The sequence below is a fragment of the Harpia harpyja genome, chromosome 13, assembly GCF_026419915.1.
Source record: "Harpia harpyja isolate bHarHar1 chromosome 13, bHarHar1 primary haplotype, whole genome shotgun sequence".
Lineage (NCBI taxonomy): Eukaryota > Metazoa > Chordata > Aves > Accipitriformes > Accipitridae > Harpia > Harpia harpyja.
In genome coordinates, this window is record NC_068952.1 from 4,730,887 (window position 1) to 4,753,811 (window position 22,925).

Consider the following 22,925-nt stretch of genomic DNA (forward strand, 5'->3'; position numbering starts at 1 on the left):
ATACATAATATTGTCAGCACCATGTTATCCGTTGAATCTGTAATTCCACATGAACCACTGCTAGCCTGGCTCCTAAGATCAAAGTATTCTCTGCCTGACTGTGCAACCAGAGAGAATTTAAAGTAAGGCAATAGTATAAAAGTATAGAATAATTCAGGTACAAAACATTCCCCTGGCAACATTAGAAAATAAATCACATAAATAATAATGGCAAAATATAGCATTCTTCAAAGGAAACACAGCTGAAGGGAATGAAGCAACCAGGCATTTTTACAAATGGTGCTTCAGCAGTGACTGAACAATAAGCCTAATGCTGATATTTTTTAAATCTTTGACGCACACATATTAATTATACATTCAGGACCAAAGCATTGGCAGTGTCCTTGTTGTGTTTGCAGCCTATGTGCATCCCCAAGAGCCAGCAAGATAAAAGACATATTCATACAATGTTTGTTCAAACTTCTTATGAGGCAAACTATCCCTTAATGAAATCCATTATTTCTAGGGCACAGATTTCCAAAAAGACAAAGGACACCAGTGTTCATGACACAGATTGTAGATGCATCTTACAGCCTAAGGGCCAGGGCATCAGGAGGTAAAGTATGTCTGTCTTCTCTATAAACAGCATAAGCCAGAGCACACACAAAAAGTAAACAATGAACAAGAGTATTCCCTTAAAGCTGACTTGTAAGAAACAGCTAAAACAACACTCTAAATAAGCATATGCCTCTAGATTAAGCATATGCTACCCGATAAACCTTTTACGCTTAAAGCCAGAATACAGTCATAACAGAGAGCCCTTTATTAAGCTGAGCCTCCTGCTACAGCTAACACAAAGGTGTTCACACGCACCCTTGTCTGATTTTGCAGCAGGTTCTTCTCCCATCTCTTTCATCCTCAGATCCAGACACATTGAACACTTGGGACTTTGATACCCAGAAAAAAAAACAACTATGGAGCTCATATCCAACTCTAGCAAACCACGTAAGAGGATCAAACATGCTACGTAAAACAGTATGTGAGGAGAATGATAATTTCCAGTCGATGAAATGGAGACACAGAAGTTTAAGCACCTGGCTGTAGACTACCCACTGACCCAGTTTGTGAGCCAAGATCACCACTCAGGAGTTCTAAAATTGGGTGCTTTGCTCCAACTACTCAGTTATTCTCATTCCCCACCTCTAACAGAAGATACCTCCCGGGGACAAAGCGCTTCCTTTCCCTGACAGAACAACTTCCAGGAGCAATGCTGGCCATTTTCATTGCCAGGTAGCTAGCAATGAAATGACTGATCACCATGAAGGAGAATGATGAGGAGACTCATACCTATCCAGTATATCTGGGAGAGGTAAGATCATCCACTGCCATATTCCCAAACCTTCGCTGTTATCTGAATGCCAGAATGTCCGGCTCTGTTCTTTTCCTGTCTTGTTCTCGACCAGCACCAGGGATATATTTCCCAGCAAGACACCACGGATGAGCCATGACATTCGTAGCTAGAAGAAAGAGAACATGCGAGATTAAACATCACAAACATTATCCAAAAGTTAACAAAATTCCCAGCTCTTCTTTCATTTCTTTGTTCTCTAATTCACTAAAAAGTCAATTCTCCCTCCCCTGTGCTCATGTAATCCCTTTAGAAAAACTCCACAGATGTGGAAACCTGTAATACTTAGCATATGCTATTTAATATTGGAACTACTGGCCTTTCTTTTTGGTAAAGTTGAGTCCAAAACATCTCTGTTTTAGCTTTCACATTACGTGTCTGTAATTTTAAAGGGATAGCTAATACCTCTATTATCTGCAGTACAAAGATCCCACTCCCCTAAGATGCCACCTGTGCGATTCAGGTTAAGACTAACAACTTTTTCAGCAATAAACTTTTATATTCTGGCAGCAGCAAAAACACAGGGAGAATAACTGCAATAAGCAGGCATCACTAGTAATCACACCCTCATCCCCCAAATACTCTTTTCAAAAATCAGTTTTTCCTTACCTCTTTCAAAGTTTCTACAGACTTTCCAATTCAAGTTCAGTAATAATTAGTTTTTTTATTAATTAAAATATGTTAGGGAACTGGTTTTCTAACATTTTTGTTATGTTTAATGTAATTGAGTCCATTTCTATGCATTTATCCCCGTATATAAAATTATTTCATGTAGTTTTCTCATTTTATGACTTTCTCTCCCACATTGTATAAAAAGAAAAACAATCCCTTCCATATCAGGCTAGTGTCAGAACACATATTATTTGAATATAGCCATCTAATTTTCTTGTGAAGAAGAGGAGCTAATTCTTTGTTGATAAAGAGCATAAGTAAAATACACATATATATCACATGTAGGAGCTGGATCTCATGTCAATAAACAGTAGAGGTGAGAATGCTGAAGGAACAAGGTTATTAAAGCTACATTAATGACAGATTTTTTGGACATGAGAAAGTGTTCAGCACAGTATCTAGCATCCATGCATGTTAAAAAATAACCCTCTGGTTTTTAACACTTCAAAGCCGACACCTAAGTCAGGAGGCTAGGAATTAAATTTGTATTTTACAGAGGAATACCTGATAACATTACTTACTTTCTTGCTTTGATAGCACAGAATATTCATATCCATTTCTCAGCATAAAATGCAACTGATAGATTTTGCTAGCTGTTCCTATCTCACAGTGTAAGTCTGTCCGTAGCAGCCAAGTCAGATTTAGGGGTCAAAAGGACAGAAGTGTTGCTATTATTCCTAGCTTATGCTCACAGTTTCGGGGTGGATGGAACAAAATTCTGGATACCCATTATATTAAATATCAGTACTGAATTTAGGTAAACGGTGCAGTTCACCCGCCTGTCTCCAAATTTACAAAGACAGCAGTGATTTTGACTACACTGCAAAACTATGACAGAGACCGAAAAATCTAGATGTGGTTCTTCTCTCTCTCCTGTCCAAAAATCACTGCACTTGCCTGGAATCACTCCTGGGTCTGTTGTACTGCTAGCATGTATGACACAAGCATTGATAAGATGTACTAACTGATAGGCAGGTATGGGTCTGTGAATCCATTTTGTTATATTATTTTGACCAGACTTTCAAGATTGATGTGTAAGGTTTTGAGTGGTTCAGCAAACCACCACAGGGGCCTTCTAGACCACAGCACTTCTGGGGACAAGCCACTGCTCAAATCTGACTACCAGCTCACTCTCACCCCAAATTTGGGAAAGGACTTGTGGAGTCCCATGTCTGTTTCCATAACGTCACACAGTGGAAACCATAGGATGAACTGTGAGGATTTTCACCTTGCAGACACCAGAGGGAAAAAGCAGAGTCGAGCAGGATTGTCAGGAACTGCTTCAGATACAACATGAAGTGATAGCCAGGGAGGCAGCTGAGGAGGGCTGAGTTCATACCCACAAGTTCACCAGAACCAAGACTGGTGGAAGGGGTTACTGACAAATGTTTATGGAGTAGGAGGCTGATGCCTTCAAACTTGGTATCTGCATGGCTACTCCTAACTCTTAGTGCATACGTGGTCTTAATGGCAGGTGACAATCAAGATGTAAGAACTTGCTGGGCATTTTCTATTTTCAAGTACCTAGTAAAATTACAGTGAAAATTGTTCTCCCTTAAATATAATTGGAATAACTTTCAGACCCACTTAAGTAATTTCCCTTGAGAAAACTGATCAGGACTAAATTTTTTTTTTTTTTTTCCCAAATAACTTTGGAATGCCAGTGGACATTTAAAGCACTCAACCTATAGCAGGGAAAGCAACTCCTTTTACTGAGAGTCCACACGTGAAGTGCTTTTAGGGACTCTAATGCCAACTCTACTGTAACGCACTACACGAAATTTCTAATACAGGCAAGTTGGAGCAACTTCACTGTGCCATTTTGACAGTTCAAAATTTGAGAGGTAAAGCCCTGGAGCTCCTACTACGCAGGAGCTTTCAGATCTCTGTCTCTTCTGGAGACCCGCCAGACAGTAAGAGGCAACATCTACATGGTCAGAAGTGAGAAAAGAGTGAGCCTTTGATAGTTATTAGCCTAACACTAGAGCAAAAGCTGAAGCAATTGATGAATTGGAATGGATGCCTTTGCACACATGTCAGCTGTTTGAAGGAAAGAAGTAGTTGGCATTAGATGTGGGAGATCAGTTCGTTGGCAAAGTGCAATATGCAGACTCTAATGAACTGGCTCTGAGTGAATCGACTGGCACTGTGTCCAAATGGGCATTTTTGGCTGTGATTTCCATGGTTTCTAAGCTTCACAGCAGGGCAGTCCAGGTCTTTTCACACCTGCTGAAGTGAACCAGAGCAGATGATGAGCTGGATACCATAGTAAAGACTTCCGAATGGGGCTGGCATTCATTCTACAGAATACAGCATCAATGATGGCAGATGGTACTACATACACGATGCGTCCTGTAAGTAGTACAGTGGCACATTTGGAAAAATCTGAATCTGGGCTGTTGGTGGGCTACCTCTAACATTATGTATCAAACATCTCCCTCTGTGTTAAACCAGCAGCAAAATATTCAGAAGCTAGAAACATCACTGAGAAATTAATTAAGCATTGCAGGTAGACATTGGCTCAATGGCACCTTGCTTTCCAGCTTTAGAACCCACCATAGCTGGTGATTAGCTGTTCATACGCAAACCCACTGACTCAGTAAATGAAACGCTCTAAACTGATTTGGGGAAAATTAAAGGGAGAGAGAGCCCATGGTAAACACACAGCATATTGATGCAAAACTTGGGTCAGATGGCCACATGCACTGTACTGCAAACACCATCTGGAAAGATGCCTTCTGAGAATCCCCTTAGCCTCCGGGTTTGTGGAATTTCTGAACCGACAAACAGGAGATTCAATTCATCCAAGCAAGAACAAAAAACTAATCCTTATCAATATAAACAGGGCTTGGCAGGTTTAACAAAGAGGTGAAGAAAAACAAGGAGGGTAGATTTTCTAGCACAAGCTGCATAATTTCAAGACCACCTGAGAAACAAGATTGCATTTTTCTCCCATATGCACAAAAGAAATAAAATACTGAGAACCTTCTGTGGTGAAGTTTGAGCCTCCTTACACCTGTGAGTCTACTTTCATGGCTAGAAACATTCCAGCATGAACTAGTGCTTAGATGTCTGACTGAGTACCAATGACAAACACTCACAGTAGCATAAATAAAGCATTCCTCAGTGGCACTCCAGAGAGTTATTGTTTCTTTTTCCTCCCTTTCTGAGTGGCAATGCCCCTCACTATTAGTATTACGGTCCTACCTGGCAGGAAAAGCTAGTTGTCAGTCTTTAGCACAAGTAACAAAAGAAAGAGGAAAAGATGAACATACTTCAAACCAGGCTTGGAGTAAGGTATTTTTAAGAAGACGGAGATGAGCCTACAGGCATCCTGCTCCCAAGGAACTGCACTAGCTGCATCCCACCTGTGGCTATCTTGTTACCCACACCCCAACTCTGCACCACAGGCTTACATTTTGTAAGACAGCACATTACTTAGTGTCCTGGTTTCAGCTGGGATAGAGTTAACTGTCTTCCTAGCAGCTGGTACAGTGCTATGTTTTGAGTTCAGTATGCAAGAATGTTGATAACACTGATGTTTTCAGTTGTTGCTCAGTAGTGTTTAGACTAATGTCAAGGATTTTTCAGCTTCTCATGCCCAGCCAGTGAGAAAGCTGGAGGGGCACAAGAAGTTGGCACAGGACACAGCCAGGGCACCTGACCCAAACTGGCCAACGGGGTATTCCATACCATGGGACGTCCCATCTAGTATAGGAACGGGGAAGTGGGGGCAGGGATTCGCCGCTCGGGGACTGGCTGGGTGTCGGTCGGCGGGTGGTGAGCAATTGCACTGCGCATCATTTGTACATTCCAATCCTTTCATTATTGCTGTTGTCATTTTATTGGTGTTATCATTATCATTATTAGTTTCTTCTTTTTCTGTTCTATTAAACCGTTCTTATCTCAACCCACGGGTTTTGCTTCTTTTCCTGATTTTCTCCCCCATCCCACTGGGTGGGGGGGAGTGAGTGAGCGGCTGCGTGGTGTTTAGTTGCTGGCTGGGGTTAAACCACGACACTTAGTAGTTCTCATGCCTCCAATTCTTGCCCCCTACCTACAATACTTGTCAAAGGAATTGCTCAAAATTTTCCTGACCAGGAACTGTAGATTCTTGAAATACAGACATTTATTTTTCTGAAAAACATAACTCTTGTTTTGGGTCTTCTTCACTGGATGGGAAACAGTAGAAGTTGTTTTCCGATGTGAATGCACTGACCCAGTAAATGTAAGTCAGGCATTAAAGAAGCTTGGAAAACACCTCATCGTTGAATAGAAACTGAAGCTGCAAGTTGGAATATGGTTTACACGGAATTAGACAATAGCTGCAGACACCTTTGCCAAGTCTCAGTAAGTTTTGTACATGAATATGAACTACGTTTGAGGCATGAAGTTTATCACATTGGCAATATTGTTTTTCTTACTAGAAATGAGAAATGGTTGCACACAACAGTACAAGCAAAGACATCTATTAGGACTGCTCAGCAATTTAGACTTGGACTCTTATGAGTAAGAAAGATAACCAAAAGGTCTTGTTCCTGTTTTTTGGCCGGATCAACAAGTGGGCATGATCAGTCTCTCTTGTAGTCTCCTGGCACTTCTGCTTTTGCTTAGGACTCAGATGTTCAAGGAAAAACCTTATGGAAATGACAAAATGATGATTAACTGATCTGATCATGTAGCTTTAAAATATCTAGGCAGGCAAGAGAAGCTTGTATTTTATATGAACAGATTCTCATGCTATTTATTCTCACATTATTTCTTACTTTTGTTTACTTTTATAAAATCAAGGACCTAATAAAAGCACCTTCATTTCAGGAAACAAACAAACATTAAAAAAAAAAAAGACGACAACAAAAGAGAAAGAAAGTTCATAATTTTGCTGCCAGTGTACTGTGGAGTGACCAGGCCTTCAAGAAATTTCAGATATTATAGATCCTCCAGTCCAATGACACAGAAGCCAGGTAGCAAAGGAAGCAAGAAAAGATAAAGACAGATAACTGAATAAGCTGTACAGATTTTAAAAACAACACTTTAAAATTAAAAAAAGGATCCTAACAACATTCTGCAAAATAAAGCACATGAAAGGCTGTGCTAGAGGCATATCTGTGTTGCATTTTTCATGCTCATAAATGTTCTGAGTCAATGTTATTACCATGTACCCTTCAAAGTTATTTAAAGCTCAAGGAATAGAGGAGGAATAGAGGAAAAGAGACATGCTCTGCAGGTGTCAGCATAGGGCTCAGAATGCACTCAAGGAATGATTTATATTATTGATTTACATGCTTTAAAAAAATACAACACTTTTGCATAGAAAAGAGAACTGAATTAATAACCACAGAGGATGAAAACATCTTTATAAACCTGAATGAGAGGCAAACTTCAACTATACTGTTTTGCATCAACATATTATACTTATTTTCTAGAGAGAATAAGTCTACACTCAAAAAGTAATTTCAGGCTTAAAAGAAATCTGGCTCAGTTTGGTACTTACTTACATAACATAATGGTGGCTTTCAAGAAATAGCTAGCTGAAATGTCAAAATAGCATCAGAAAAAGATTTTCATTATTTTAAACATGGCCAAAAGCACAAAGCTCTTTTACTATCATGGGAATCTGTTGTCATTGTTTTTCAGCACAACTATACCCTTTAAAATGTTTGACCCAGGATCTAACAGAAAAGTGAAATAATCTGGTTCCAAATCACAATGTAGTCCCTCTTGCAGAGTCACCTTCTTTTGTGGAGATGCATGCAGTAACATTTAAGGCTAATTTCAAATTCATCACCATCCAGGCAACACCACCTCTGTTGTTATTCTCCTTCTCTATTACAGCCTACAACAAAACTGCTTGCATGGCTTTTACTTCTCAGATATGGCACTAAGGTCTATCACAGATTCCCTTGCGCTGAGCAAAGCACAGCCTTTCTAAAAATCAGTCTCCAGACTGTTCATGTTTCTGCAGTGACTTTCAAACAGAAGTAACAGTCATAATCCACTGCAAAACTAAATCTCGCAGGATAGATATAACTACTGCTGCCCAGGCAGGTACACACTGTACCAAGCCCTCACAGAATGCAGTAATCCTGGACCTGGTCTTACATCTTTTTATGATAGAAGCCCAAACACTTTGGGAAGACATGGGTATGACTTTTATGATCTACAGGCACCACAGCATCCATCAAAGCCTGAGGATGCAGACAGCAGGGAGCATCTCTGAAAAATGGAATAAAAAGCAAGTCAATGTACATGACTCTGCACTTGTACAGCAACAATGCTGGGACTGAGGGAGATGGGATTGCCTCGTTGTCCAGATGTGGGGGACCAGAACTGAGTCTCCAGCTTCCACATGAAGGCGAGCGCTCCCTGGACATCTGCAACACTCTTGTGCCAGCTCTCTGACATCTTTGCAAAGTAGTGAGAAGTAGGTGGCCATTATAGTCTGGAAACTGTGCACACCTAGGGGCTATCAACTGCAGCCAAGCAATTTAGTTTTGCCATCGTGGTGTCTGACATGACAGCACTTCCCTTGGACTTTAATTGCAATGTGGTTTCCCAGATTCCCAGACAGCATTACAGCTACTAATGACATGCATATAGATTTCTTCTTCAAAATGAGGAAATGCCTAACCACCCTACGATCCTCTTTGCCCTGTTGACCTTGTGCAAGCCAACTGATTCCCACTCAGAGAAGGGGAACCACAGTGTGAAGAGAAGGGGCAAATAATGCTGTGCTTTATTGCTCAAGCTCTATAAATTCTGCCTTTAAATCAGGCCACTGTTTGGATTAATTCTTTGCACTTTATGTGTATTCCTATGCTCAATTACATGTGCTTTGTTTCCAATGAACTTTTACGAGTAGCTTAAAAGATTTTCACTCTTGATTATTTTGTCAGTTTGGTTCCTGAACCATTTCCTGAGCTTTTTGTTGCATCTCCCCTTTCTGGCTACTTCAGGGTAATGGCGCATCTCTTCATGGACTACGCATACCACTTCCTGCATCCCCCCAAGATTTAGCAGAAGTGCCACAGTTTTCCTCTTCCATATAAATTGGGTTTTAAACACACAGTTAATAGGGTCAATAGGCAAACGACTCTACCGAATGTGCAACATGAAAAAGATAACAAAGACTGTCTGGACTGCAAACAAGAGAGATTCTTTGAAGCCAGGATACTCTAGCCAAGATTTAATAAAACAACAAAAAGAAAGAGAAAAACTAACTGAACCAAGAACAAAGGGCAGCATCACAAACTAACCGCTCTGACCTGCCAAAAGCACTGAAGAACAAAGAAAATGAAAATATAAAGCTGCTCAAAACAAACAGGAGCAAAGTGCAATACAAAGCTACACACAAAGTGCAAGGCACATTAAGGGCCAATCCCAAACATGTGGGAAAGTACAGGCTGTGTTTATTACAGTATCTCCTGCATGCATTTTTACTCTCTTCTCATCTTTTGATGCATGTGGGGCAGTACAGAGTAGGTCAGGCTAATTTTTTCCCTTTCTGAGTTAATGAGGAGCCTCCAGCAGGGCATGGGAAACACTAGGGGAGCACAGCCTGCAAGCAGCCCAGCATGCTCCTGACGACCGACCTCAAGCTGGAGAGAGCACAAAGATGGAGGGTCGCGCTTGTCCTGCACTTAGCAGCAATACATATGCCAAAGATCATCCAGGCTCTGGAGTCTCCAAGTGCTAGCGTCAGCACTGCTGCAAACAGCTGCCCAGAACCTCAGCAGGGAAGGTGTTTGTGACCAGGCCACCCCATAAGTCTCCAGGGTGTTAGCAGCTATTTTCTCAGACTGTTCAGTCATCTCCATTGCCAGTCTATCACAGTGGAAGATTAAACAGTCAGGCTGAGGGAGAAAAAACAAGCCTGAAGCATTAGCAAACTCTTTGTGGCTGGCACCCACTGTGGACTGCTTGACTGTTTCCTTATCAGCATTGAGTCCTGGTTCCATGGACATTCTGGCCAAAACCCAGAATCCTCCAGCCTGGTAAACAGCACAGCAGCAGGTAATGCTCCTCACGCCGAGGTTGAAGTAATTAATTCCTACGAAGACCTCAGGCTAAAAAGCAGGGTGTCAGCATTTGCTATGGCGGGTGTAATTGTCTAACATGACTGGCTAAAATAAAAGCAAATTAAGGGATAAGGGGAAAAAATAGTAGCTTCAGTAAACAGTGGGTCTAGTAGTGCCCCAGAGCTTCCATGTAGCAGGAAGAGAAGAGAGGGGAGTCAAGATCAGCAAACTGGGGATGTCTGCTGGCCTCCTTGTTGCTCTCAGGGCTTGCAGCATATGGCCTTTGATAAAGTCCCATGCACAGAGCAGGGGTAAGCTCCACTCACCCAAGAAAGGTGAGCAATCTGAGTAGGTAGGGCAGCACACTCAGTCTCATCTCCAGGAGTTCAGCCGAGCTGGGTGTGTTGATATGGGGGTAGACACGGCATAAAAGGAGGAGGAGGGATGTTAAATGACAGGCTTAAGGACAGCCTCCATCATTAATATATATTGGTGCAGGATATAAATCTGAGTTGAATCTCTCTGGGGTACTGGAACTAGCTGTCAGAAGAAGCCACTATGTAAGTGAACATGCAAGGAGAGCAAGCAGGTATCTAAAGGATCACATGAGCTGGATCAAACACAAGAGGGAGGGCAGGTTTATGGCTTGTTCTGACTGTGGAAGAATAAATGGGTCTAATTTGCAGACACTTGCTGAGATCCCTTTGCCACATGAATCATGAGTGAATTTTGTCAGTGGGATTTCAGTTGCCAGAGAATCTGTCCTGGTTGTGACATGCCAGGTGGAGCTGTCAGCAGTGACAGGTAGAAGAAAACTCATCTTTTAGTGCCTGAACTTGAGCCAGTTCAATCGAGAAGTGATTGAGGGTGAACAAATACAGGACAGCATTATGGTATTTTGACAACCTCTTTTCTGACTATAATTTCACTATAAGGAAGTTTGTTGGCACCTATTGGAGGAATAAGTGCGTAGGGGGGAATATCTCTTTTCTCCTCTTGTGTTGTGCTGAAAAGTGGAATTAAATTATTCTGCTCACAGACAGATTGTTCCAGTAAAATAGAATTTGAAGCCACCAGGGGCTCATTGAGAAGAGAAGCTTTTACACTATATGAAAAGGCAAGAGACAAAACCCTTGCCAAACTCCTCCACTCTTTATTACCGACAGCTGCAATGCTGGATGCGTCCGGATGCCTTTTAAGTGCCAAGGGGAGTGACGGAGGTGGGATGGCATGTGAGCAGATGAAATACATGGCAGCTTCTCCCCCGACGGCAAGTTTAATTATTTGCACTGTTGTATATACAAGAAAAAAATATACACACATTGGGAAATCATTCACTCTGATTCCTGTGTCAGGTGGATTATGAAAAAAACTCACTCTTGATGGTCCATGGCAGAACAAGGTCTTAAAATATTCAGAACCTGCATATACCTTTGTCACAGAAGGCAGGAAAACCAAGGTATTATTTCCTAAAGAAGGAGGACATGAATATATCAAGAAAGCAAAAACAGGTGCACTTTCCTATATGAACTGAGATATCCAACGGAAGCGAACCAAATCAAACTTTAAACCAAAGAAAAAACATCTTCTATGTACTTTCATTCCAGAGGACTTCCTAACACATCCCTTCTTGTCCTTTCTGCATTTTAAGATCACTGGAACAGGGAGAATCTGATTCTTTTGTCTGTTCAGTGCTCAACCAACAAACTGTACTTTTTTAGGATCAATTTTCACAAATCCCTCTGCTCTCAGATCCAGGAGCTTATATGACATTTCAGGGTGACCATTCAAGATGTGAAATGCTCTAAGTCACTAGCCATGGTTCAAAGTCATAAGTCATAAATAAATTCTATCAGTGGTTAATATAATCTGTGAAGCTACAGACTAGAGTAAAAAGATGCAGACAGGTCATCTTCCTGTAAGCTGCAGTTTAAGTACAACTGACTCAGAAATGACAACCATGTGCAGGGTTGCCTGGCAAGCCTTGATATACTTGCTTAAGTTGATGTCTTATGACTGTCAATAGCTTTTCTGCTTGAATATGAACCTGGTTCCATTCTACATGAATTTATCTCTGCTGTTGCTTACTTCAGTGCTCCTATGAACAAGGCCTATGTGAGGATTGGTAGGTTTGAAGTGCAGCATGATGAAGACCTGCTAGCTCAAATCCCAGCTGCGCTAGAGTAAGCATGCACTGTATTTTCTGAGCAGCACAGGGGCAGTCCCGAAGCCTATTCTTTCTTGGATCTTGCAAATACAATGTTTGTTCATGCAGTAAGCTTCTTCCTCTTTGTAATGCTGGCTGCCCTACCCTTACAGCATATACACCTAATTATGAGGATTGTAATACATCATGTGAGGCCATACAACAACGACAGGATACGCCAAAGCTTTTCAGAGCACATTTTGTGGCATTTCAAGCAGATAACCATATCTTTTCCCTGCACACAGGGGCATTAAGTAAGTATATTTTATAGATAAGCCATCAGAGAAAGCGGTTGCTGTGCTACTGACCTAGTGCCTGTATTTGAAAACCAGAGTCAGACAGACAAAAAAAGCTCTGTAAAATGCAAAAGAAAAGAAAACATTACAACTTGCCTCGCAGGGGGAGTTCCTCAAAGGAGCTGGAAATGCAGTGCTGGTCATGACAGTGTTTGCTACTGCTGGTGCTTTGCTGGTGTTAAGGAGGAGTGCACAACCTGGATAAAAGAGCAGGAAGAAGGTCAAACAGCAGCACTCACCTTCTGGTTTCAGGGTTTGTGAAACCTCCCCAGAACTTATGTTAGTGGGCTCCTACTACAGCAGCATGCCAGAAAGCAGAAGGCTTTTTCAATTTATTAGGGATGCAGCTTCACCTACCCAAGAAACACACTCAGGAAACACATTTAAGGAGTCTGTCCACCTTCCCCCTACAGCTATCTTCTGTTGCTCCATGACTTCAGATTCATCCTCCTTGCAAGGCTGAATAACAAAATGTATATTTTATGAACGAAAAGTAACTTGGAAGAGAATATTTATCTTGGCCAAAACCAAAACGTCAATATGCATCCTTGGCATAGACTATCTCAGGAGAGGGTATTTTAAGGACCCAAAGGGGTATCGATGGGCTTTTGGTATAGCTGCCTTGGAGATGGAGGGCACGGAACAGCTGTCTACCCTGCCTGGTCTCTCTCAAGACCCTTCGATTGTGGGGTTGCTGAGGGTTGAAGAACAACAAGTACCAATTGCTACCACGACGGTGCACCGGCAAAATACCACCAGGGTAATATTACCGCAGCTGGAGGCCTCTTTGCTCCTTCAATCATTTGTTGTAACAAGAGGAACAAGGGCAGTAGTAACACTAGGGTTTTTCCTTGGCAGCTCTGCATGAAAAGGTGTGTATTTGCAGTATTTCAGCTCTGCCCTCCAGCTCAGGAGGGTACCACTACTTGGAGCCCAGTTATTTGGGCTTTCATTGAAATTGCCTCTACAGCATAGACAAATCATGAATCAGCAGCACTTGCCAGCTCCCCACAGTACCCTCTTTCTGGCGCTTTGCCTTCATATTTACCTATGCTTCCATCACTTTGAGGTCTGTAATACTGTGGGCCAAACCATCAGGTGGCATATATCAGAATAGCTGCACTGTAGCCTATACCAGTTCACACAAAAGTAGAGAATCTTGTTTAACTCTGGTTCTAACTTTCTAAAGCAATATTGGGATTATACACCATTAACTCTGCTGTTATTATTGTATCCCTTTAGCTGCTGTGTGCCTCAGCAATAAATGCCTCCAATGATTTACATTATTGCATTAGGAAAAAGCTTATCCTGGCAGGTAGCCTGTTTGCCAAAACTTAACCAGCAGTAGTTCGGTGCCCAAAGTATAAACCTTCAATGGTTTGTACAAGAAGAATTAGAAATGAACTACTGGGATTTGGGTAGGGGAACCAAGTATACAGTAATTATACTTAGCAGTGGAACTCAAGGGACAATAGGACAAAGAGAAGGAAAATTAGGATGTGAGCAGGGAAAAAAACAGAAGCAGTACAGAGAAATGGAGGAAGTAAATAGGAAAATCAGAAAGAAAAAAAGCAGACTGGTATGGAGGAGGGTCATGCAGATGAACACTCGGTGTGAAGTTGCTTAGAAAGGGTCAAGATTTGTATCTGGTGTCAGTCATGGAGACCTGAGATACCTCTCTGTACCCTCAAGACAGGAAGCGAGCAGGATAGTCTTTTGCTCAAAGCAGTTAGAGTAGAAAGATGGCTTTTGTTTCACTGGAGGCTGAATACCCAAGTACACAGGAAAACGTGCCTTGTGTTTTATTCCCTCTCTCCACCATTTGCATATCTTTTTTGCTCTCTGCTGTTCATTCTCTGCACCCACTGTTTACTCTCACACACCTTCTGTTGAAGGAAAACGGTTGTGGTCCGGGCTTCCAATCCGCCATGGAGAAGGATGGGACACAGAGGAGCCCTGCATCCAGCCACAGTCCCCTTCTTCAAACGAACAGTAAAAGCCAGAGGGAAGCTTTTCTGCAAGAGGGAAAGACACACACACATACAGAAGAACCCGGGTGAACTGAGGAGGAGACTCCTGGGCACACAGAGAAGCTGCAGTGACTATTCTGACTCGGTTTGCCCAGGGCATGTGGGCACTCCCACAGCTACTCAGTCCTTTCATGTGGAGTCATGTGTGTGCCTGACTGTGGGGAAGGTGGTGTCAAGGGAAACAACCCCCAGACTATGACTAAGCGACTACCCTGCTACTTTGACAAATCTGAGTGAGAGGACTCATCTTGGTGTACACTATTTGGTCTCCTAAATACCTGGCCTCTACAGCTCCACAGGTATAAACCCACTCAAGGTTACATCTTGGAGATGGCTCTCCTAACCACTGCTTCTGCAGCCCCACAGAAGGGAATCTTGGAGAGGGGTAAGTTCCTAACATGATTCCCCTCCCTTACAGTCTAGGTCTCTAGTCAGCCCAGATCAGCAACATGACCTCTTCTCTCTGTGAGCACTGATGCGATCTCAGGTAAAGCACTGAATCCTTTTGTGCCTCAGTTTTTGTACCTGTGAATCTGTTTGGTGAGATGAATGGATGAAAAGAGGATAGTTTATTTTAAGCCATACTTCCAGGCTTTGAAGCCCACTCATTCTGTCACTGGCTTAGGATTTCAGGCAAGTTTCCAGCTCCAAACAATAAAGATACACTAGCTTTTTGCCTTTAAATTAACCAGTTTTAAAGTAATAGTCATCTCGTTCAAAGCAGAAGGTAACTTCATGCCTCCCATCGCCTTCTCTACCTACATTGCAAGTTCTTCTTACAAAGGGTGCAAAGTACTGCTCCTTTTGCCCTGAGCCATACACTTAATATTGCCATACATGAACATCATCTACTTGGCCATGAATCACCCGTTTCCTTCAAAACTCATGAAATATTTTTTCCCACTATCCTCAATAAACCCTCACTACTTTCTCCCTAATTTCTACTGCTGTCTAGTTCTACCTTTGCATTTCTCTTCTTCAACATGAGGCCAGAGTCTGTACTTATTAAGTAACCTTGGCAGAAAATGGACCTTGTAAAATGCCATGTAAAATCACTACCACTATAACATGATTTTCACTTTTAGTAAATCACTAATGATCCTTAATACAGATTCTGCACCCAGGGTGCAGCTGACAACTCTTCCAGGTACCAGAAGGCTTCCCACTAATAAAAGGGCACAAACTGGGTTTTATGTGGAAAAAGGCAGAGCACAAAGCTAGTTTGGGTGAAATAGGTGCCCTTTTAATATAGAGTTACATTAGGCATTAGAGATGCCACAAGAGGAATAAAGAAGAGGCACCAGTCATCTTACCCCGCTATATAGACTAACCAGTCCTTGGGACTGGCAGTACAAAGCCCCTGAACACCTTTGCTGAGTGGGGGTGGTCCTTCTTCCAATAAACTAGAAAAACTGCTGTGATGAACAGATGTAGCCGTAAAAGGGATGATGATATTCCTGACTTCTCACAGTTTTTACACCATTGTGTACTCAAATCTGTACTAAAAACCAGTTTAGCCCATATTTGTTTCTCCCTTCCCTGTTCCCCTAAACTTTCCCTAAAACTACCTTTGGGGTTTTTTTGTAATGTGTTTTTTTTGTTTGGGTTTTTTTTTGAAAGAAAGGAAAACGATACAAGAAATCTGTTTAAAATTGCAAGACAAAAATGAAATTTCATGTGCAAACACATTATAAAATCCCATATCCAGGAAATCAGCCTTTCGACTGCTTGTTAAAATCATAGTAAAAATTTCTTCACTTACAAAATGTAGGATAGACTACAAACTCCTAAAGCAAGAGAATCTGCCAGTCAGCTAACACCGGCAATTTCATTAGCTTCTCTATGAGAAGAGGAGGCCCCTGAACTCAGATTTTGTTGTCATTATTAAAATTTTTCGCTCTGAAATCTTCTATCTATAAAGTGGCTGTCAGACACTGAGGCACCAGTATTCAAAATCCAGGTCATTTAAGATACTGAAATATCAGCAGAACCCCCTGGCTGAGATTGCATGTCAATTAAATACCTGCTCACAGGGCCTCAGCTTTGACTCACACACCTCAACAGGCAATTCATTCAGTAGCACATGAACCTGCTCCTTGGTCTACCCTTAGAAAACAGCTGCAGAACACCACAACTGCAGCATCTAGACCAGAAAAATTTGATTTTCTAGGAGCGTGAATCACAACTCACTTCACAGAGGAAACTGAAACAAATCTTACATCTGTGGCTTTTTAGTAGGGCCAAATTTGAACCTGGAACCTGACATGAAGGCGAGAGCCATGTTTTACTGTTATTTCCTGCAAGTACCCAAATCTGTTATGGAAAGATCAAAACCTGTAATGGAGTTAAGGCTTTTTCAAGTTTTTCCTTTTAAAAATCTCCAAATTCATTCAGCCTGGTCTTTAAATGTGAAGCTGTTAAGCAGAGAGTTGCTTCCTTGTGTTTTAGCCCTCTACAGAACTTGATTATATTTCATTGCACGGCCTGAGGCTGAGATCCAAAGAAAATGACAAATTATAATGTGTCCTGAATTCCTACTGAAACAGCTTGGCTGGGTGTCCAGCTGAATTCATTTCATGGCCATACGCTATCTAGGATGATGTAAACAAGTCAGAGCAGCAGGAGGAGTCATCTAAGTAGCAATCCCTGCCTGGCGGCCAGAAAAAGCTCACTGTCAATGAACAAGGTAAGGGCATAAATAAGAAGCTATTACTTTCCCAGAAAATTTCATTCCTCCTCCACAAATGAATTTTTTTATGAATTTTCAGATGTCCTGTGCACTGGATGCATTTTCTCTGCTGCTCTTCCTTGCTTTGAATACATCCAGCACCTACAATTCCACCTATTGCTACTCCACAAAGACCTCTTTGGCTAGCACTTTTCTGTTGATCTGTACATCTCAATTTTTGAATGTTTATAGTTCCAACTCACATTAGCACAGATACTGCATTGATGAAGGAATGCTAATCTGACTTTATTAGAAAATCAAGTAAATGAGGAGGCAGGAGTTACACTTATTGAAACCTGCCACATTGGATATTAACGTTAGTGACAGAAACATCAAAATATTTAGACCTTAGTAATTTTAAGAGGCAGCTTGTGGATATGGGATGGAGAATAGAGTAATCCAGTGAGATTGGAGCACTGTGAGAATGTGAGAGTCTCTGCCTTTATTTGAGTGATGAAGTAGAGAAAAGCTGTAGTGTTAAACTTGTTCCTAAGTAAATATTTTCAAGCCTTCAGAATGAATTACCTTTCAAGCAAAATCTAAGTAAGTTCAAGGTTTTTTTGTTTAGCCCAGATTTTTCATCCTTTAATAGCAAGCAAAATTAGCACCTGAAATAATTCATTAAGTGGATGGAGCAGGCTCTTGATTCAAAACTAGGTGTAAATCAACCAGATACTACAGTTTAAACTGTTGGGTGAAATTCCAGACCCATATTATAAAGGACGCAAGCATAAAAGACTACTCTGGTACGTATGGACCTTTACCAAATTTAGGAGGAAATCTCAGAAGCCAAATAGATCAGCTACTCAAACAATTTAAAGAAGCACATGAATCTTAAACATGAGTTTGCTTCAACGGCTGCTTCTATGCTAGCAAAGTTGGTCAGCCAAATTCTACCAGAAATGAAGCATAAAAAAGGAAAATATTTTTCAACAGTCAACTAAGAGTTATCCTTTCACGCCAGAAGGCTTTGTTGAGTTCAGAACTGCCAGAGGTTAGAATTTGTTGCTGGAAGTACAGCTTTTGATCAAGAAAGAAGCAAAAGGATTAGTGTATGCAAGACAGGAACCTTAAGAGAGCACAGCATGGCAACAGGTTGCTGCTTCATCATTTTGCTTGCAGGGAGACTCTGCTGGGCTGTATGTATCACTAGGATATAAATTAATCCAGTGATTTCTTCATGCATTTTTGCCTGGAAAGTAAACTGGCCCCTGTAGAATTAATTATCTATGCTTTTTTGGTCACTTGCTCATGTTATCACAAATTCAAACTTTATAGGTTCCTATTCTAGCTGCCATCTGGTCTTTTGACAGATGTGTGCATACACTCCTCCAACCACATAGCACAGCCTGAGTCACCCCTTTCATGAATCAGATACTAGTCCTCCTTATCTCACCTGGTAATGTGTTTAACATCCTTATATATTAAATGAGGCAAAGAGTGAAAATTATGCTATAACCCAGTGGTTATAAGATTTATTTGAAAGATGGAGGACATTACTTTCAATCCTTATTCCAGGTAAAATTTATAAAATGTGGAAGAGCAATCCCAGGAGAGACTTGAGTAACCATTTTCTTCTGAACTAGACCAGAACTCCAGACCACAATCTTGGAAACTCTGCACGGAAATAGGAAATATAGGTTCAAATTCACTTAAGCAGAAGAAAGACTCAGTCCTGGGTTTGTCATATCCTGAGTGAATCCTCTAAGTTCTGGGTCTCTAGATAATAAATATACTAGCAGCACCTCCATTCTTTTTAATTTAATTTTTTTTTAAATATATACATTACTTTCCTAACATGCTTTCACTGATGAACCAATATTTTCCCAGGCTGAATCTTTTTGGTGAATTTGAGACAGAAAATAAAATAATTTTAGACTAGCCAAAAGTATATGCACTTTTTTTCAGTAAAATTTTTATTTTTTCCCAGTCTGGTTGCCCTGCAACAAAAGATTACTGAACCAAAATCCAAGATATTGTTAACTAAAAAGAGAAGTACAAAACTACTGGAACAAATTCTCCCTTTTTGTAAAGCAGAGCTCTGCCAAACTGCGTTAGTAAATAATTTGAGTTTTCATCTCTATCTTGTACCATACCAGGTATATTACAAATATGATTACTACAATAAGAGGAAGTAAGGGTTTTTTTTGCAGTAAGTTATAATCCATAAAAGCATGAATTTACTAGCAAAGACATAAGACCACCACTATCTGAAGTCTTAATGTGTGTCTGCAAAGTATGCTTCTGCAAAGTAGTTTCCAGTGTGGCACTTCCATCAGTCTGTTAAACCTGTATGTCTGATCCCAAATCAACACAGTTTGGATCTAATTCCACATCTGCCTCTTTGAAGCTATCTTTTGCTCCTGCAAGAATATTTGATTATGACTCAAACAGCAGCAAGCTTTTCTCTCGCGGTCATCCCTCTCTGATTTTACACTCTCTACACAGACTAATTGGTTGCATGCAGAACAAGCACCGTGACATTTCCTTGGCCATTAATAAGTAAAGAGATGTTAACAAACAGCAGGCTTTAGGGAGATTTTTTCAGCTAAGAAAGGAACAAAAATCAAATGAATAGAAATCAAAAAAAAAAAGAGAGAGAGAGAAAAAATCAGTACCTGCACAGTTAAAAGACTGTGAAAGGAAAAAAACCCCAACATCTCCTTGAAGTTCAAAGATAGAAGCCTTTGGTTAATAGTAACTTTAAAAGCTCTTCCCTCAGTTTTCAGCATGGCTACATCTTTTTCTGACAGCTCTTTTGTGTAAGCAGAAGCATTTGGGAAACCCCTTTCTTTGCTTTATACATCTGAATCACTTTTTGCCACGCTTGCAAAAAGCTGATGAAAACATCCGTGTTGCTCAGGAGTAAAATGACAACTAAAATGCTGAAAGATGACATACGTTTTGTGTTAGGCTGTCATGCAGATGTAACTGACATCTAAAACATTAGATAATTTCTGTTTTGTGTAAGAAGTCTTATGCCAACAATATTCAACACAGTAAAGAGGCAAAAGCAGAGAAATCAGCCATAGAACTGAGCAGGCTTTTAAGTGGATTAGCAGACATATCCACAACCCAAGCTCTTGCTGAGGCAAGCCAGTCTTTTTTGTTGCTTGGGTGGAAGATGGTGCTTTTTGGGCCTTTTAGCTAGGAGTAGGAACTCTCATTCCCAGTACCTGTGGCTGAATACAAGCCGTGTGGTCTTCTCCTCAAGCTAGGGAGTGATGCTCTGCTAAACAGGCAGCGAAGTATCTTCTGCTTTTTACATTTTCTCATTTACATTCTCAGTACATTCTTTGCTGACACAACTGTAACTGCTATACTGCTTTATGCAAATAGCTACAGATGAATGCTGCATGGAGGGGAAAAAGGCAACCAAACCAACCTCTCTGGATAATGTATGTGACAGATTGGTCACTTTACCAACTGGCTCACCATGGGATACAGGGTGGCAGCTAGGGGCAGAAGCAGAGCCAGACTCCTGATACAAGACAACAGCCAAGGGTGCATCCCATGTTTGAAAATAACAGGTAAGCAAGTTCCTCTAGGCCTGCCCCATCCTATGGTGGTATGTAGTTTGCATCCACAATTGGTGCAACTCCACCTTGGGAGCTCTGCTCTTCCCGCTGGTATAGACAGGATTACCCTCACAAGACAGAGCCATTTATACAGACACAACAGTGTATCTGGAAATATAGTTGATGGTAAATAATATGTTTCTCTGCTTCCAATGAAATGAAAATGCATTCAACCTACTGATTATCAGAATTTAAAAAAAAAATTAGTTTTTTTAATTAAAGTGTAGTACACAATAGAAACACCATTATGAGGTCTTAGAGCTCTGTTTTAAAGCTCTTAGGCAAAAAGGTTTCAATACTTCTAATATGAAGCATTATTGGTTCTAAGGAGCTGCAAGTCCACAGTAATGACACTGTTCCTATGAAAGTGAATTTAATGTTCACTGAGTGTGTGTCATTAAGGAATATAATTTCATATTGTAACAATGTCTAACATGATGGAGAAGCATATCATTTCAAGCTTTTAACTAGTTTACTAGATAATCCCAGGTCAAACCACTGTTCTCCACACCAATAAAATGTTGCTTTATTTCTTTGTTAGCAGCAAAGAACTGGAATTTGCTACAAGTTGTGTGTCACTCATGTTAAGTTTATGCTAGAAGCAACACAGGTCTGTTCGTCTAGACATCACCTACATCGACACAGCTTGTTTGAATTACCTTACCCAGATTCTCCCCTGCTCTAGCTGTCACATATGAAAGCTAAACTAAGTGCCTCTTCTATTCCGAAGGCTTTTGCTGGGACTGGTATTTTGGTCAGGGAACACATTTTTTGCATACCAAATCAATGCAGCTCTGTCGACAAAAGTCCATAGGCTAGATCAGCTGTGACGCATACACTTTAAATTGGTAAATGATGAACTCTCAATTATTTATCTTGATACATTTGCCCTGTGGATAACCATACATCTGACAATCTACCACTTCTAACTACCTGTAGACTGGCAAAGGGGAAGATGCTGGAGGTAGAACATGTAGAGGTATAGAAAAAGAGATAGGGCATCTTCAAGATGGTTAAAGGAAGGTCCTAAAGTATCTAGGTTATGCAGCACAATTAAAAAGCATTCAGACACAGCAAGTTTTCTGAAAGCTTAGGCTGCTACCTATATTCTGCTGTATTTTATTAGAGAACTGACAGCTCAAGAGAGGATAGAAAACGAAAGGAATTACAAAGACACAGGAGTTAGTCAAAGACAAGCTACTAGCTCTACTAATTTTTCATCTTAGAAGTTTTCTCCTTTCTCTCCCTTCTGCCACATGCTGTGCTACATTTTGATTAAAAGCTCTAACAAACTACACATTTCATAATTCTGTAAGGCATCTAGCTATTCAGGCTATACTTCCTTTGCATTTTTGATCAGGACTTTGGAAGAGATGAAGCACTAAGAGCATCTTAAGAACCTGCTGCAGAACTAATGCAGAAGAGTACAGGAACATATCAAATGCTCTGCTCCAGGCAGACATCCAGAGAAACTGCACGTGTTATAGAGGATACTGGTCTTTTGATAGTACCGAATTAGTCTATTGTGCTAAAGTCTCAGGCATTAAAATTCAAAACAATCAATGCTTTTGGAAAAGGAGGATGCAGCCTGGGGGTTTGGATTTACTCACTGCATATGTCTCCCTCATCTTCTCCCTCAGCGCAGTCCCTGATGAAGTCACATGTCTGCCCCAGCCTGATTGCCGTTCCATTCCAGCAGCTGAAGGAACCCTCCAGAGCCATTTTTGAGCCAGAACCAGATCCTAGAGAAAAAGAAAACAAAACCCACTTCAGATTATTGAATTGCCTTCCTCTCAACCAACAGGTCGTAGGATCCTGGATAACACTGAATGGGAGAACACCTTGTGAAATCCCCTTAATCCAATACTTTATAAAGTTAAAGTAATTATTTTATTTTGTTTGACCTGTTTAATCTTGTCAAATATCTAATGGTCTACCTAACAGGGAATTTAAGTTCCCCAGGTATTTCTGGTGTTTTAACTTGGAAGGCGTCTTTGACCCTTGAAAAGA

At 40.9% G+C, this 22,925-nt stretch overlaps 1 protein-coding gene across 1 annotated transcript in view; it reads right to left on the reverse strand.

Annotated features, from left to right (window-relative positions):
- The window catches only part of ALK (ALK receptor tyrosine kinase), a 323,900-nt gene that overhangs the window by 60,178 nt on the left and 240,797 nt on the right, over nt 1-22,925 (reverse strand). The window contains exons 6-9 of the mRNA XM_052805834.1: nt 22,526-22,657; nt 14,463-14,594; nt 12,676-12,776; nt 1,327-1,496 (exon numbers count right to left, since the gene is read on the reverse strand). Of these exons, the coding sequence (XP_052661794.1) occupies nt 1,327-1,496; nt 12,676-12,776; nt 14,463-14,594; nt 22,526-22,657 (535 nt within the window). The remainder of the gene's footprint in view (nt 1-1,326; nt 1,497-12,675; nt 12,777-14,462; nt 14,595-22,525; nt 22,658-22,925) is intronic.